The sequence below is a fragment of the Dendrobates tinctorius genome, unplaced genomic scaffold (genome assembly GCF_039654945.1).
Source record: "Dendrobates tinctorius isolate UK_male_01 unplaced genomic scaffold, ASM3965494v1 ptg000196l, whole genome shotgun sequence".
Lineage (NCBI taxonomy): Eukaryota > Metazoa > Chordata > Amphibia > Anura > Dendrobatidae > Dendrobates > Dendrobates tinctorius.
In genome coordinates this window covers 11,067,741-11,085,278 of record NW_027361863.1, presented here as the reverse complement: position 1 = coordinate 11,085,278, position 17,538 = coordinate 11,067,741, and the positions used below count along the sequence as shown (strand labels likewise).

Here is a 17,538-nt window from a genome sequence, read left to right as displayed (position 1 = left end):
GAAATGATTCAATGTCACAATGTAACACCCCGATCTCAATGTTATATAACACAGGTCGCCGTGTAACCATCAGCCTTAATGTACAGCCCCTGATCTTGCCACAAATCCGTGTTTCACTCCAGCTACATTAAAAGTAACAATATCCACAACCAAAGTCCACAATACTCTTGCTCTTCTGCATGGGATAATGTTCGCATGTGCATGATAGCTGTAAACATCAGCCATTGTATCCACTGTGAATATCAACAGCGCAAACCTGAAAGTAATATCCACAGCAAATCCGATATTTGCCAGTTGACTTTAGTTTAAACAGGTACAGTGGGTACAGAAAGTATTCAGACCCCTTTAAATTTTTCACTCTGTTTCATTGCAGTCATTTGGTAAATTCAAAAAAGTTCATTTTTTCCTCATTAATGTACACTCTGCACCCCATCTTGACTGAGAAAAAACAGTAATGTAGAAAAAAAAGAAAAACTGAAATATCACATGGTCATAAGTATTCAGACCCTTTGCTCAGTGATGAGTAGAAGCACCTTTTGAGCTAGTACAGCCATGAGTCTTCTTGGGAATGATGTAACAAGTTTTTCACATCTGGATTTGGGGATCCTCTGCCATTCTTCCTTGCAGATCCTCTCCAGTTCCGTCAGGTTGGATAGTGAAAGTTGGTGGAGAGGCTTCTGTGGGTGACTCTGCCATAAAGACCCGACTGGTGGAGGGCTGCAGTGATAGCTGACTTTGTGGAACTTTCTCCCATCTCCCTACTGCATCTCTGGAGCTCAGCCACAGTGATATTGTGGCTTTTCTTTACCTCTCTCACCAATCTCCCACGATTGCTCAGTTTGGCTGGACAGTCCGGTCTAGGAAGACTTCTGGTGGTTCCAAACTTCTTCCATTTAAGGATTATGGAGGCCACTGTGCTCTTAGGAACATTGAGTGCCTTGCCACAATTCTGTCTCTGAGCTCCTTGGCCAGTTCCTTTGACCTCATGATTCTCATTTGGTCTGACATGCACTGTGAGCTGTGAGGTCTTATATAGACAGGAGTGCGCCTTTACAAATCAAGTCCTACCAGTTTAATTACCCGCAGCTGGACTCCAATGAAGGAGTAGCACCATCTCAAGGAGGATCACAAGGAAATGGACAGCATGTGACTTAAACATGAGTGTCCGAGCAAAGGGTCTGAATACTTATGACCATGAGATATTTCAGTTTCTATTTTAATAAATTTGCAAAAATTTCTACATTTCTGTTTTGTTTTTTTCAGTCGAGATGGGGTGCAGATTGTACATTAATGAGAAAAAAAATGAACCCACTGTACATCACGGTACAGATAGTGCTGGTAGTGCAGCTGCATAGCTTTCTACTAAATAGGACAGAACGGCAGCACCAGGCAGTCTAAAAGTGCCGGTGTAAACAATGAAGGGAATGGATATTGACCACACACTTATGGCTTATTATAACTTGTAACTTATTATAATTTAACTTACCCCACATCTCGATCCAGCATTGTGCCTGGGTGGAAGGGGGGAAAGGCGTTGCCGTTGGGGGGCTCCTTTGGCGAGTACAGTTTGAATGACTTGGAGGAACAGCCTGCACAAAAAAAAGAAGAAAAGCTAATTGTCAAATGAAAAAAAAAATTAAAAAGAAAATACAAAGTTTACAACAGACTATGGTTTACTTTTGAGGGGATTTGTTGGGTATTTTCACAAGGAGTTTTTGCTACAAGGTTTTTGACCAAGTCCATGTCCAAATGCTTTAAATCTGCTTGTAACCAGCTTCTCATTCATTTGCATGAGAAAATTAATCAAGAGGGCACATTTTTGTTCCTGTGGGTTTTTTTTGTTTTTTTTTTTAAACGTGTGTAAGGCTATGTTCACAGCTTTTCTTTTTTTTTTACGTGGCTTTTTCAGCCATAAAAACAGTATTTGTTTTGGTGCGAGTTGGTGAAGACACTTTTTTATGTGTTTTTAATTTTTTTACGGTGCCGTCATAACACGGCGTGGTTTTTGGAGTGTTTCTACTGCAAAAACCAAGTTAAAAATTGAGGGGAAAATGTGCCAAAGAATTTGCATTCTTTTTTTTTTTTCTTTTCTTTACACAAGTAAAAACGGCAACATGTACTAGAGGTGCGTTTTCTCATTCAAATGGGAAGCGTATTGCAGGCAAATTTGAAGCCGTTTTTATTTTAGGTGCGGAATCTGTGAAGAAAAAAAAAAAGCAAAAGCAGTTTGTCAATTCTTGTGCGTTTTCCACATGTAAATTGCTGTAAATGTGCACTTATTTGGATATAGTGTTTTTTCAGTAAAAACAAACCAAAAAACCACACCATATTGCTACAATCCATATTTGAAATAAAAAATCTGGCATGCCCAATTTCTGCTACTGCAAACTGTATTTTCTCCCGAGATAAGAAATGTCTGGCGACGGCTCCCTTCTAGAACACTGGAGAGCTCAGCCGGGTGTACGGGACAGGCGTCCGATAAAGCCCGCCACACATTCGTGAGTTTTTTTTTTGTTTTTTTTTAACCATAAATCTTTTACCGGTATTGTTAAAGAATTACATTACAAAGCTTTCTCCAATATAATGTTAAAAGACACACCACGCGGACTGTACACGGACGCCAACCGTGTGCGGTACGTATTTTTCACGGACCCATAGACTTGTATTAGCCCTGGTCATCCGTGCCGTCGTATAAAAAAAACAAAAAACACGGACGTCTCCGTGTTTTGCATGGACACCCGGAAAACACGGAAATCTGCACAGCCCCATAGATTATAATGGGCAAGTTTGGTATCTATGATAAAAAAAAACAAAAAACGGATACAACACGTACTGGAAACATGGATGCATCAAGGAGGACTAAAGTGTATCTGCAATGGGTACTATGGAGATAAGATGCCACCAGGGCCGGCCCGAGAGATTAAGGCGCCCTAGGCGAAACTATTTTGTTGCGCCCCTACTATTCTTGGCAGTAGATGAAAACTTGGGATATAAATTTAGGAGCAAAATAAACCACAACAACAATGATTAATTAACTCTCTCCTAACTCTTTAATCTTCTGAGAAGTTGTATAAGACAAATATATACAAAGTAATCAATAACACAAAACAAAAACGACGATAGGTAATTCAAATTTTTGTTTCCTTGCCTTTTTTTTTTTTTAAAAGGATGACACTAAGTCACCGAGATTAATTTGTTTAGCAACTTCAGATTCTATCGAAATTGTTGCCAACCCAACCAACCTCTCTTGCGTCATATTTGCCCTTAAATATGTACACTTTTCTTTCCATCCCTTAAACTTTTTGCCTTTTGAAAAGATTTTTTATAATTTTTTCTATTTTTTCTCTAGCGCCCCCTTTGGGTCGGCGCCCTAGGCGGCCGCCTAGTTCGCCTATACGTTCGGGCCGGCCCTGGTGCCACCAGGAGTCCATCAGTGACATATACCCCTCTCCATTCAAAGGGGAAGGTGGTAGGAACAGCTGTTGTGTACAGAAGTGTAAAAAAACATACATTTTATTAAACTCAATTTTTTTTTTCTTTTAAATCAATTTTCACCTCAGTGGTTAAAGTAATAAATTATAACGGCATAATTTTATGCGTCATCACAACAGCTTCAATCCACACCCACAATGTTGCTTTAGATAATCGGCATAAACTACCATGCTTTTTTTTTTGTCATAGAAGAGCGATTAAAAGGGGAGACCGTTATGGGATCCCCCCAGAATGATGCATTTCCATTACAAAATAAGGACAAATATCTTGCATTTTAGAACTTTAGAGCACCATCATTGGTTTACATAGGACTGCCGGTTAAGCCGCTGCATTATTTTAGCTGGTTGCTATGGCCAACTACAAGGCCAATCAGTACTCAGCTTTTATTCCTTGAATTGCTATTTGACTATGAAAGCCGTACTGTAATTGGTTGATAGGGAGCCCAGAGTTGGTTGGGAAGTGAAAGCAGAGCTCTGATTGGTCGCCATGGGAAACGAGGCCTAGCGCAATGAGCAATGCATATTAAGCTTTAGTAGTGTAGTATGCATCAGTGTTTTGGTGTAAAAAGATGGCGCCATCTCTGCCTGGTTTCGCTTTATGCCGTCTAAAATTTAAGACAGTTTTAAACAATTCTGTCCTGGTAGAAGACTCCCCTGAAAAGAAATGAAATCACTAGCCCACTGCACATCTTCATGGCATGTGACAGGCTGAGGTTCCCCCTCCCCCAGCAGGGTGACCCACATCCTTTGTTCCCTGGCAGGGCGGCTCGTAGGGACACCTCACAGACTTTTGTGCTTCTTACAGCTGAATTTCAATAGTAAAAAAAAGCAGCCATCATCCGGCCACTAGCTCCGCACATAGAGACAAGCCATTATTGAGAATAGTCTGACCAATCGTCCCGGGTACTGCACATCCAGTCATGTAACAACACACAGCTACAATTACAAAAACTTCACAAAAAGCAAAAATAAAGAGTAAAGAAGGAAAATTGCAAAAATAACCAACAATACACTAGGTGATGTCACATTCACACCACGTGGATGTGTTTGCACTCGGTGAGCAGTTAAATGTGTGCAATTTAGCACAATTTAAACCATAGCGTGTGTAATGTGAGCCAAATGGTGCATGCTGCATTTTTTTTTCTATACAGGGGTAGTAATAATAATAATAATACATTTTATTTCTATAGCGCCGACATATTCCGCAGCACTTTACATTTCAGAGGGGATTTGTACAGACAATAGACATTACAGCATAACAATAATCACATACAGTAGATTATAGCAAATACCAAGAGGAAAGAGGGCCCTGCTCGCAAGCTTACAATCTATGAGGAAAGAGGAGACATGAAAGGTGGGTGGTAACAGTTGCCCTGATTGTATGGACCAGCCATAATGTTAAGTGTGTAACAGTACAGACACAGAGGGCTGATAGATGCATAAAACATGTGGGAACATGGTGCGGGGAACCTGGTTATGGTAAAACTTTTGGCTGTGCCACACAGGGATAGATTAGGTTAATGTGTTGAGGCGATAGGCCAGTCTGAATAAATGAGTTTTCAGGGCATGCTTAAAATTGTGGGGATTGGGGACTACTCGTATTGACCTGGGAAGTGCATTCCAAAGAATTGGCGCAGCACGTGTATAGTCTTGGAGACGGGAGTGGGAGGTTCTGATTATTGAGGATGCTAACCTCAGGTCACCAGCAGAACGGAGGGCACGGGTAGGGTGGTATACTGACACAAGGGAGGAGATGTAGGGTGGTGCTGAGCCATGGAGGGCTTTGTGGGTGAGGGTAATAAGTTTATACTGAATTCTGGAGTGGATGGGTAGCCAGTGTAATGACTGGCACATGGTAGAGTCATCGGTGTAACGATTGGTGAGGAATATGATCCTGGCTGCAGCATTCAAGACAGATTGGAGAGGGGAGAGTTTGGTAAGAGGGAGACTGATTAGAAGAGAGTTACAATAGTCCAGACGAGAATGAATAAGAGAAACAGTAAGAGTTTTTACAGAGTCAAAAGTAAGAAAAAAGGTCGAATTCTAGAAATGTTTTTGAGGTGCAGATGACAAGAACAGGGGTATTGTTTTGTACACCAGTTTTGTTCCAAGATGCGCTGGAGTAAGATGTACCAAATTCATTAAGAGGCATGAGCGGCTACTTATCAAATATAGCCCAACTTCCAGCCCCTGTGCTCCAGTCCCAGCACCAGATTTTGTCCTCCAGTCCCAGCATTTTTTATCTTGCATTGTAATATGTAGGCCAATAAAATTGCATTTTCGTATAGTGTCATTTTGGCGGCGATTTTTTGCATCCTCTGTCTTCACGCTATGGCAATTTTTTTTTCACTTTAGAAATGTAAAAGCCACCACATTAAAAGTACTTATTACAACTAGAACAAGAAAAACTGCCAAAAATACGATGAAAAAACACCCAACGGCCTAAGGGTAAGTTCACACAGGACTTTTCTTGCTGCTTTTTATTTTCTGCAGCAAAACTGGATCTTCTTGGCAGGAAAGAAGCTGCGGCAAAAACGCAGGATTAGGTGCGTTTTTTTATGCGGGTTTTTTTTGTGCGTTTTTTTTTTTTTTTTTGTCTTTGTCCATGCTAATGTCCATGACTTTTCTGCAGCAAAAACGCTGCAAATAATGAATAAACGCTGCAAAAACGCAGGTGTCAACACCCATTAAAGTCAATGGGTGAAAAACGCTGCAAAAACGCTGAAAGAAGTGACATGCTTTATGTCCAAAAATAGCAGCAAAGCACAAAATACTGATCAAACAAACAATGTGTGTGCATGAGATTTCTGAAACCTCATAGGCTTTGCTGGTAATGGAAAAAGCAGCTGAAAATTAGCAATAGAAAACCATGAAAAAAAAACGCAGCGAAAAAGTCCTGTGTGAACTTACCCTTAAATGGCTTTCCAGACCATATACATGGGCTTCACTTCTTTAAAGTGCACATTTTCAACAGAAGTTTGATCAAATGGAATATGTATAAGTATGGTAAATGTAAAAGCTGGACAATAAACATTTACCAATACCACAAGGAGAAAATAAAGCAAAAAATTCTTTTGCAGCAACACTTTTTTTTTTTTTAGGAAGTTACTCTTTTCTGGAAGTTTTTTTTTTTTCTTCACCAGAATTGTTTGTTGCAGCCTTTTTAAATGTGACCTTGTTTAGTTTCTAAAGTTTTTTTTTTTTTTATCAGAATCAGCTTCAAAGAAGAGACACTATGGCCCACTCCCCCATACAGATCTTCTCCAGACCTTTCAGGTTTCGGGGCTGTCGCTAGCCAACATTGAGTTTCAGCTCCCTCCAAAGATTTTCTATTGGGTTCAGGTCTGGAGACCGGCTAGGCCACTTCAGGACCTTGAAATGCTTCTTATGGACCCATTCCTTAGTTGACCTGGCTGTGTGTTTCGGGTCATTGTCATGATGGAAGACCCAGTCATGTCCCATCTGAAATGCTTTTACTGAGGGAAGGAGGTAGTTGGCCAAAATCTCAGGATACACGACCACATCCATCCTGTCAGTACAGTGCAGTGCAGTAGTCCTGTCCTGCATGCAGAAAAGCACCCCCAAAATGTTTCCCCTACTATGCTTCACGGTTGGGTTGGTGTTCTTGGGGTTGTACTCATCCTTCTTCCTTCAAACACAGCGAGAGGAGTTGATACCAAAAAGTTCTATTTTCATCTCATCTGCCCACATGACCTTCTCCCCGGCCTCCTCTAGGTCATCAAGATGGTCATTGGCAAACTTCGAACAGACCAGAACATGTGAGCAGGGGAAACTTATGTGCCATGCAGGATGTGATAGCTGGCACCCCACAGCAACGCCCACGATTGGTGCTAGCACTGATCGTGGGCATTTAACCCCTCTGATGCCGCTGCCAGTAGTGACAGTGGCATAGAGAAGTATTGCGCAGCAAGGGGGCTCCCTGCGCGCTTCCATTAGCGCATCGCAATGTCCTGATTGTCTCCATGGAGACCCCCGGCACCAAGATGGCAGCATGGTCCTGCAGGTAAAGTGGATTGTGAGTGCCTGCTGAGAGCAGGAGCCGGCAGGCCTCATTCCCTGCCTGTCAGATACTGATCTGATATTCTGCAGTGCAGAACATCAGATCAGCAATCTGATGTTATATAGTAATGTCCCATACTAGGACAATGTAAAAAAAACGCTTTAAAAAAATATTATAAAGTGTAAAAATATAATTTTTTAAATTCCCTAAATAAAAGAAAAAAAAAAAATCAATATTTTTCCAATAAATTTACTTATGTAAATAAAAAATAAAAGTACACATTTGGTATCGCTGCGTCCGTAACGACCCCTTCTATAAAACTGTCCCACTAGTTAACCCCTTCAGGAACACCGTAAAAAAATAAAAAAACGAGGCAAAAAACAATGCATTTAGCAAAATACGCCGAAAAAACGGTGCAATAAAACGCAATAAAAAAGACAGATGTAAATAAAAATGGTACCGCTGAAATCATCTTGTCCCCGAAAAAAACAAGCCACCATACAGCTCCATCAGCAGAATAAAAAAATTCACAACTCAGACTAAAAATTATTTTTATATAAAATAGTTGTTAGTGTAAAAGCTCCAAAACATAAAAAACATAAATGAGGTATCACTGTAATCGTACTGATCCGAAGTGAGTCGGTGAGTCAAGATATGTTGGGGGCTATCAATTCCTTTGGGGTTCTACTCCGGGGCAGTTTAGATTTCACCTTTCTTGCTTTAGGCTTAGTTAGCTCTCCGGCTGTGCGGAGGCGTCTAGGGCATCGTAGGTACGCCCCACGCCTACTGCTAGTTGTGTTGTTAGGATTACGGGTCTGCCATCCGCTAAGTTACCAACCTTTCTGGTTTCCTGGTGGCCTAGCCTATTTCTGCCATCCTACTCGGTGACCTATTCATAACAGAATCAAGCGCTTGGCTTGGTCTAGGATTCAAGCGCTTGGCTGACACAAGCTGTAACATATGGAGCGGGGTCCAGCACTACCCCAGCAGGGAGCACCCTGAACCCTTACAGCAAAGCAGAAAAAGGCAAAACCAGATCAGATGCAAAGGATTAGCAAATGAACAACTTAACTGAAAAATGTAGGATCAGGCAGGAGACAGCAGACCTCAAAATGCACAGGAAGAAACAAGTCACCAGAAGCAACTGAGGGAAGCCTGCTCACTTAAATACTCCCCGTCAGTAACCCCTGACTTCCAATCATCATCGTCAGGTCACTCAGGTGGCAGACTACTGTCAACCCGGCCAGCTCCACTACCCGCAGTAACCACCAGAGGGAGCCCCGATTCAGAAGTCAGATCCAGAGAGTTCACAACACATGGCACCCTCAAACAAGAGCAGCAAAATCTGCACTGTAATATGGCGCTACTTCCTTCTGAGCTTTGCACTGGGCATCAAAAGTACTGTAGCTTTCAACCACATATGGAGTATTGGTGAACTCAGGAGATATTGCACAACAAACACGTTGGGGTCCATTTTCTCCTTTTGCCCTTGTGAAAATTCAAAATTTGGAGCTAAAAAAGATTTTTGTGGGAAAAATGTGATTTTTTTTTTATTTTCCCGGCTCTACGTTATAAACTTCTGTGAAGCACCTGGGGGTTGAAGGTGCTCAATACACATCTAAGTAAGTTCCCTAAGGGTTCTAGTTTCCAATACAGTGTCACTTGTTGGTGGTTTCCACTGTTTAGGCACATCAGGGGCTCTCCAAACGCGACATGGCAACCGCTAATTATTCCAGCATATATTACATTCAAAAAGTGAAATGGCGCTCCTTCCCTTCCGAGCCCTGCTGTGTGCCCAAACATTTTCAAAATCGTCGCCAAATGTTCATTTTTTTCACAAATAAACTCAAGTCATATCGAAGAAATTTTACCGCTATCATAAAGTTCAATATGTCACAAAACAATCTCAGAATCACCAGGATCCGTTGCAGCGTTCCAGTTATGACCTCATAAAATGACAGTGGTCAGAAATGTAGAAATTGGCCTGGTCAGGAACGTGAAAACAGGCTTCGTATCAAAGGGGTTAGTCCATGATGGCGTAGTGGGTTACCGGGCAGCACGGTGGCTCAGTGGTTAGCTGGGGTCCTGGGTTCGAATCCCACCAAGGACAACATCTGCAAGGAGTTTGTATGTTCTCCCCGTGTTTGAAGTGTGGGAGGAAACCCACGCAAAGACATACTGATAGGGAATTTAGATTGTGAGCCCCATCGGGGACAGCGATGAAAATATGTGCAAACTGTAAAGCGCTGTGGAATATGTTAGCGCTATATAAAAATAAAGATTATTATTATTACTTAATGGCAATGTTTGAGACTGTGGTCCCAGCTCTCTTCAGGTCATTGACCAGGACCTCCCGTGTAGTTCCTGACCTTTCTCAGAATCATTCTTACCCCACGAAGACAGATCCTGCTTGGAGCCCCAGAATGAGGAAGATTGACAGTCATCTTGTGTTTCTTCCATTTCTTATGATTGTGCCAACATTTGTTACCTTCTCACCAAGCTACTTGCCTATTGTCCTGTAGCCCATCCCGGCCCTGTGCAGGTCTACAGTTTTGTCCCTGGTGTCCTTAGACAGCTCTTTGGTAATGGCCAAGGTGAAGAGGTTGGACTGTGATTGACTATGTGGACAGGTGTTTTTTGTACAGCTAACGAGTTCAAACAGGTGCAATTAATACAGGTAATGAGTGCAGAGTAGGAGGCTTCTTACAGAAAAACTAACAGGTCTGTCAGAGCCAGAATTCTTGCTGGTTGGGAGGTGATAATAAAAAAAAAAAAAAAAAAAAAAAATCATACAATGTGATTCTCTGTTTTCTTTTCTTTTTAGATTCTGTCTCTCACAAGTGAAGTGTACCTACGATAAAAATTAGACCTCTCCACCTGTAGGTTGGAAAACTTACACTGCCGATTTTGCATCAAATACTTATTTTACCCACTATTCATGTTAGGCGTGTCCCACACACACACGTATACAAGCATACTGTTGAATCAGAAGATTTTGGCATAAATTTGGCCACAAGTTTCACAAAAATACACAGAATTCCATAACATGTATGAATCTGAAAATCCACAGCTCATCTAGAATAGGCTGCAGATTTTTTTTATACTCATTGAGTGAATGATGTTTGTAACCAACATTTCACTGTACTTGATATGGCCAAAGAAATGATGCATTAGATATTGGGTTGCAATGAACATATGATTTTCTCATGCGAGAACATCGGTCAGAGTTTTTTTTTTTTATCATGATTGAAAAAGTGATAAAAGAATATCCGCGCCTGAAAATCGGACAGCACATGGACGGGCATCCAAGCGCGGTTTGATTTTTTTTTTTTTCCCGCGGGCTCACAGACTTTCATGGAGAGTTTGATCCAACACTCAAAACAATATCTGTTTAGTCTCTGCGATTTAGCATAGACCACTTGTTCTGCAAAAAGTCAGACATGTAAACAGTCCCACGGACTATGACAGGTATGAGTGCCATCAAGTAAAACACAATGATAGCACCTGTACATCAGAAACTGACGTGTGAGTGAGCCCTTAGGGCGAGTTCCCACGATCAGTATTCGCAGGGTTCTGGATTAAGCATATTTTCACTGCATTCAAACCACTGCGCTGTGCAGTACAAGAACAGTGGATGGGATTAATAGAAATGTCATGCCCACTGATTCTTTTTGATGCTACGTAAACTCACCTACGGTGCGTTTTCCCAAGACGCAGAATGTCAATTTCTCTCGCGAAAACGCAACGTCTGTGTGGCATTTCACCATAGGCTTACATTAAATGCTGAAAATCCAAAGTTGGAAAAAAAGCAGCACGTGTTTTTTTTTGTGCATAAATGCACTTACAAAACCTCAAACAGGTAGCAGAACAAACAAGAAGAAATTATCCAAAGCAAAGAGTTCATTAAAGTAATGTCTGCCCCCCCACATGTACACTTGCACCCTTTAGTGTCTTTCATGTGGAACTAAAAAGTGTTTAGCCTTGTAAACTTAAAAAATAAATAAATAAATTAAAAAATCATCTATTTTTGCTATCCAGCAAAGGTAAAGTAGGCCGCTGCAGGCTTACATGATCAGGCTGGGAAGGTCCATTGTTATTGGACCCTTCCCAGCCTAAAAAAATCAGCACACAGCCGCCCCAGAAATGACTCATCACATTAGACATGCCAATTCTGGAGCTTTGCCCGGATCTTCCCAATTGCCCTGGTGCAGTGACAAATCGGGGTAATGGTAGTTGGGGTTGATGGCAGCTCTGAATTGTCAAAAATCACAGCTGACATCAAGCCCTGGGGTTAGAAATGGAAAGCTGTCTGTCACCCTTATTTCTAATATGATAATAAAAAATAAAAATCACACACACCCCATTTGAATAAAGACTCCCCCACACTATCCCTAATTCTCCAATTATGGTATAATAAAAAAAAAAAAAAAAAAAAACAGGTCCGCTGTAATCCACCAAATTCGATATAGTCTTGAAAAGGATACCTGAAAAACATGAGACGGAAATAAACACAAGAGACCCTCCCTCGTTCACCAATTTGTAATATTGTTCCCGCAAAGATCAGATGTAGTCTATGTTCCTCAAATCCGGCTTAGGCACCTGTGAATAGGGGTAAAGTTACCGCTATTCACAGGCACCAGATTCGAGGAACATGGGACTACATCAGAGCTTTGCGGGAACAAGATTACAAATTGGTGAAGTAAGGACTGTCATGTTTTTCAGGTATCCTTTTCTGGACTATATCGGATTCGGTGGATTACGGCGGATTTGCACGAGTGTTTTTTTTTCTTTGAATAAATTTGTGAATGAGGGATATTGTGTGGAAAGGAGAGAGGTCTTTATTCAAATAAACACGCCGAAAAAAATACAAACTTTTTTCACTAACCCCAGGGCTTAAAGCCAGCTGTAAAGTTTTGACAAATCACAGCTGTAATCAACCCAAACTACCATTACTCAGATTGCCACAGCACCAGGACAATCGGGAAGAGCTGGGCAAAGCTCCAAAATTGGCATATTTAATGTGATGCACCTCTTCGAGGGCAGCTGCAGGATGGGAAGGGCCCAATAGCCATGTGACCTTTCCAACCGGATAATATTAGACCCTAGCTGTCTGCTTTACCTTGGCTCAATATCAAATTTAGAGGGAACCCACATTATTTTTTTTTTTAATTAACAAGTACAGTACACGCAAGGCACTAATTACCGTGTTTTTCAGACTATGAGATGCACTTTTTTCCCTCTAAAATTTTGGAGAAAAATGAAGGGTGCTGTGGTTAGGTGGAGGTGGGGTGTAGGAGTGACAGACCAGCGGGTCACAGGAGGCAGAAGCTGGCAGCTGCGGGTAACACTGTGCCCACTGTTAAAGAAAATGAATATTCATTGCTCCCCACGCCCATAGTCCCACCCACCTCTTTGCACTGAAGCCATGGCTGAGAGGGACTTTGGGAGTGTAGAGAAGTGAATATTCATCTTCTTTAATAGCAGGCACACGTGATAGCCCAGTTGCTGCAGGAAGCCTGCGGCTGCAGCTAACAGTGTGCCTGCTATTAAAGATGATGAATATTCACTGTTCCACACAACTATAGTCTCAGAAGTGGGGAGCAGTGAGTATTCCTGTAGCGGACCTCGGCTTGTAAGCAACGCATGACGTCACTGCAATGCACTGCTTACAAGCGGAAATCAGATGCTGGCATCAGGACGCTGCGAGAAAGCTGAGGGAAGGCAAGTGGAATGGTTAATGTATGCAGCGTGATGGAAGCCAGGGGACGCGGGGGGCCCTGCGCACCGGGGATGGGGACGCAGGGGGCCCTGCATACCAGGATATTAGCCGTATAACATATCAACTCCCCCCCCCCCCCCCCCAGCTGCGTGAAAGCCTGAACAAACACTGATTGGGGGACCATAAATGATGACTTTCCCATAAAAAGGACATCCGTCCCAATATAAAAAGATTCTAAAAATTGAAGACTCTTCCCTTGTATGAAGTCCTGAGAATTATTACATATGGCTCCACATTATTATATTCGGATCTGGAGGACATTAAACTACCGTAAGTTAAAATAAACATTCTATAAAAATTACACAAAATATACACCCCCCCCCTCAATCTTACAGTATGCTCCATATTACCGTAGTACGACACATCCATCAGCGCTCGCGCATCCCCCTACAGTCCGCGGGGAGCTGCATCTCATTAGCTGGTTGGCCATTTCCCTATTACTGCCGGAAACCTTTTAAAAACCTTAACTCTATGTGGTTTTCTGCAAATATAAAGCAAACACTCCATGGGAAAACAGGAAAGCTGGTGTGATGTACGGTGCGGGAACTACGCCCGACTAATTTACAAAACCTCACAGAGTAATTATATAATAGATGGAACCCTCCTGGAAGGGGTAAAAAAGATAAAGAATGGCTGAAATGCAGGATTAAAGCCTCACACACGTGTAATACAGTTGCCATAATTCGTGGACTCCGTTTGTTCGAACAATTGTCTTTTTTTTTTTTAATCTTCAATATAGATTAATCCAGGAAGGAAAAAAAAAAAAACTCAATTTGCAAAAATTTTCACATGAGAAATAAAGTTTATTTTTCACCTTGTCGCATTGGCAATAAAGCTTAACAAATCCCAGAAAACATTGGGTCAAGCAACTTTCTTGGCAAAATAACTTTTTTTTTGTTCTTAGGGCATGTTCACACTTCCTTTTTCTATTTTTGCAGGGGAAAAAAAATTGCTAAAAATGCACAACTGAATGAATTATTTTTATGAAAAAGCCCTCATTTTTCCTATGTTCATGCTTTCAAAGATGCCAAGTCAGGTTTTTTTTTTGTTTTGTTTTTCTCCTGTGCTTTTGTAGGGTGACCGATCTGACCCAAAAGGTCGAAAGACTGTTCCAATGAAAATTTCTTAAGATAGGAATTTTTCTTTTCTATTTTTTCAGAGAGGCAGCAAGATAATCTGAGAGTGATTTTGGGAATGATTACTGTACAGCTCTTCTAGTCGGAGTCCATTCACAGTCGAGTTCTGACCAGATGGGGGATTGTTGCTGCCAGAAACCAGCGAGCGCAGCTGTCATTAATGGAAGGATGGGAAGTCTGAAAATAAATATGAGCAACGTAGCGAGCGTCCTGGAAGGGAAGCAGCCGGCTCACAAAAGGTGATGCACAAGGAGTCAGTCGCAGGTTTGTTTGCGTCCCTGCAATTTAACAGAAAAAGCAAAGTGTTCGGCTAAAATAAATACATTATTGGGTGAATACACTACCGGGCCTTCACTATCCCCAAACACTAGAGCAGCCGGACGGGAAGATGCTGGAGAGTATGAGGGCAGGGGTACATCCCCTACCCCTAGAGCACCACTTCAAAATGCTGGAGCAGGAGTCAAACCGCAAGGAAGTGACATGCTGCGGATTTAAAACCACAGCAAATACGCGCGGAAAATTCCGCACCGTGGGCACTGCAATTTTCATTTGCCATTGAATATAAAGATACTGTACAACACAGCAGAAACTACTGCGGATGCGCAGGGCCAAATACACACACCCTTACAGCAGCAGATAATTTACAATTTCCTATGTTACACAACTGCAATATATCTGTAATAAAGAATGCTGCACTGTGGCCCCGAATAGCAACTAACTTTTTTTGTGCACCCATTGACTTAAATGGGAAAGTCTTATCAGATTTATGGGGGAAACAAATGCATGCTGCTTTTTAATTTATTATTTTTTAACATGCAGATACGGTCAGTGGAAAAAACAAACACACCTAAGGGGATGTGCACAGCACACGTTGCGGATTTTTCCGCGCAGATTTTGCTGAATCCGCAGGTAAAATGACCTGCGTTTTACCTGCGGATTTAGTACAGATTTCCTGCGGATTTTCTGCAGATTTTGTGCGGATTTCACCTGAGTTTTTACACCTGCAGATTCCTTTAATAGAAGAAGTGTAAAAACGCTGCGGATTCCGCACAAAGAATTGACTTGCTACGGAAAATAAACCGCAGCAAATCTGCACGGAATTTTCAGCAGCATGTGCACAGTGGATTTGGTTTTCCATAGGTTTACATGGTACTCAACCTCTCCAAAACTGAACTTCTTCTGCTCCCGCCGTCTACTAACCTCCCTAAATCTGACATTTCCTTCTCTGTGGGTGGCACCACAATAACACCCCGGCAGCAGGCGCGCTGTCTGGGTGTTATGATTGACACCAATCTCTCCTTCACATCCCATAAACAATCTCTTGCCCACTCTTGCCGCTTACACCTAAAGAACATCTCTAATATCCGCCCTTTTCTCACCATGGAAACAAAAACCCTCACTGTAGCATTGATCCACTCCCGCCTGGACTACTGCAACGCTCTATTAATTGGCCTCCCTGTTACTCGACTATCCCCTCTCCAGTCCATACTTAATGCAGTGGCCAGGATCGTCCATCTGGCTAATCGGTACTCGGACACGTCCGCTCTTCTCCAATCGTTACACTGGCTGCCCATTCATTATAGGATCCAATTCAAAGTACTAGTTCTCACCCACAAAGCTCTCCACGGTGCGGCACCCTCCTACATCTCCTCCCTCATTTCTGTCTATCGGCCTAACCGACCGCTGCGCTCTGCAAACGACTTTCAACTAACCTCTGCACTAATCCGTACCTCCCACTCCCGACTCCAAGACTTCTCCCACGCTGCGCCAATCCTCTGGAATGCTCTACCCCAAGAAATTAGGACTATCCACAATTTGCATAGAATCGTAGAGTTGGAAGGGACCTCCTGAGCCATCTGATCCAACCCCCTGCTCAAAGCAGGATTCGCTAAATCATCCCAGACAGATGTCTGTCCAGCCTCTGTTTGAAGACTTCTATTGAAGGAGAACTCACCACCTCTCGTGGATAGTTTCAGGCGCTCCCTCAAAACACATTTGTTCAGAGCGGCCTATCACGTTCACTAATCAAAGTCATTCTATGTGTAAGTGTGCGTGTGTAGCCCATTAACTATCTCTATCTATCCCCTACCCCGTCAAGATGGCTGGACCATCATTGTAAATACACACCTGTACTCTGCATCTCCCCCACCTCATTGTAGATTGTAAGCTCTCACGGGCAGGGCCGTCTTATTTTGATTTAATTATTGTATTGTGAACTATGACTTATGCTTGGAACTGTTAAACTGTAAAGCGCTGCGGAATATGTTGGCGCTATATAAATAAAGATTATTATTATTCTTTACACCGCATGGAAAACTGCAGCGGATCCGCAGGGCCAAATCCGCAACGTGTGCACGTACCCTAAAAGTGTATCTGCACTACCTAATTGAATAACATTGGTCCGAGTGCCATTCGTCGCTGTCAAAAACGGCAGTCAGACTGAAAGTACAGTCATGTGTGATTGAGATCTAATGGTGGAGGCACACGCGTTTGCTGCAAGCCCATAGGGAAAAAAAATCTGAAATTTTCTGCAAATTTTATCTTTCTACATAAGGGGGGTGAAAACAATTACAGAATCTGCAAAATAGGTTGAAATATTATGGATTAGAGTATATTCGCTGCTACTGGAGTACAAAAGAATTGGTCACTATTGGATTTCTATCATTCGTCCGACACTCCATATGGCATCATCGGGAGCGGAAAGAGCACCTGTCAGACACACAACATAGTTTACAAGTCCAGACTTTGGCTCTGGGCATATACTCAGTATTGTCCTATACACAATCACCTCGTAAAGCAGAATATAGTTGTTAGATATCATGAATTTTAAGAACGTCAGGTCAGACATCTTGGCAGTGTTTGTATGTGTTTCTTGCCAAGCCATTTAAATCAAGTTTATTGTACAGGAGGAGGAGGAGGTGAGCTGTGACATCACCTATTGTGAATGGGGGGTCCGGTATTATCCAAACGTATATATAGAGTTATTTACTTCTATTGCTCCTTGATATGGCACCATTAATTCCACAGCACTTTACAGACACTATCGGCACTGACACCATTGGGGTTCACAATCTAGATTCCCCATTAGCATGCCTCTGTAGTGTGGGAGTA

General features: G+C 42.1%; 1 protein-coding gene across 5 annotated transcripts in view; it reads right to left on the bottom strand.

Annotated features, from left to right (window-relative positions):
• The window catches only part of LDB1 (LIM domain binding 1), a 216,538-nt gene that overhangs the window by 21,415 nt on the left and 177,585 nt on the right, over positions 1 to 17,538 (bottom strand). For all 5 annotated transcript variants that reach the window (XM_073552881.1, XM_073552882.1, XM_073552883.1 and 2 more), the window contains one exon: positions 1,487 to 1,589. In XM_073552881.1, the coding sequence (XP_073408982.1) occupies positions 1,487 to 1,589 (103 nt within the window). Of the gene's footprint in view, positions 1 to 1,486; positions 1,590 to 17,538 lie in introns of those variants that run through there.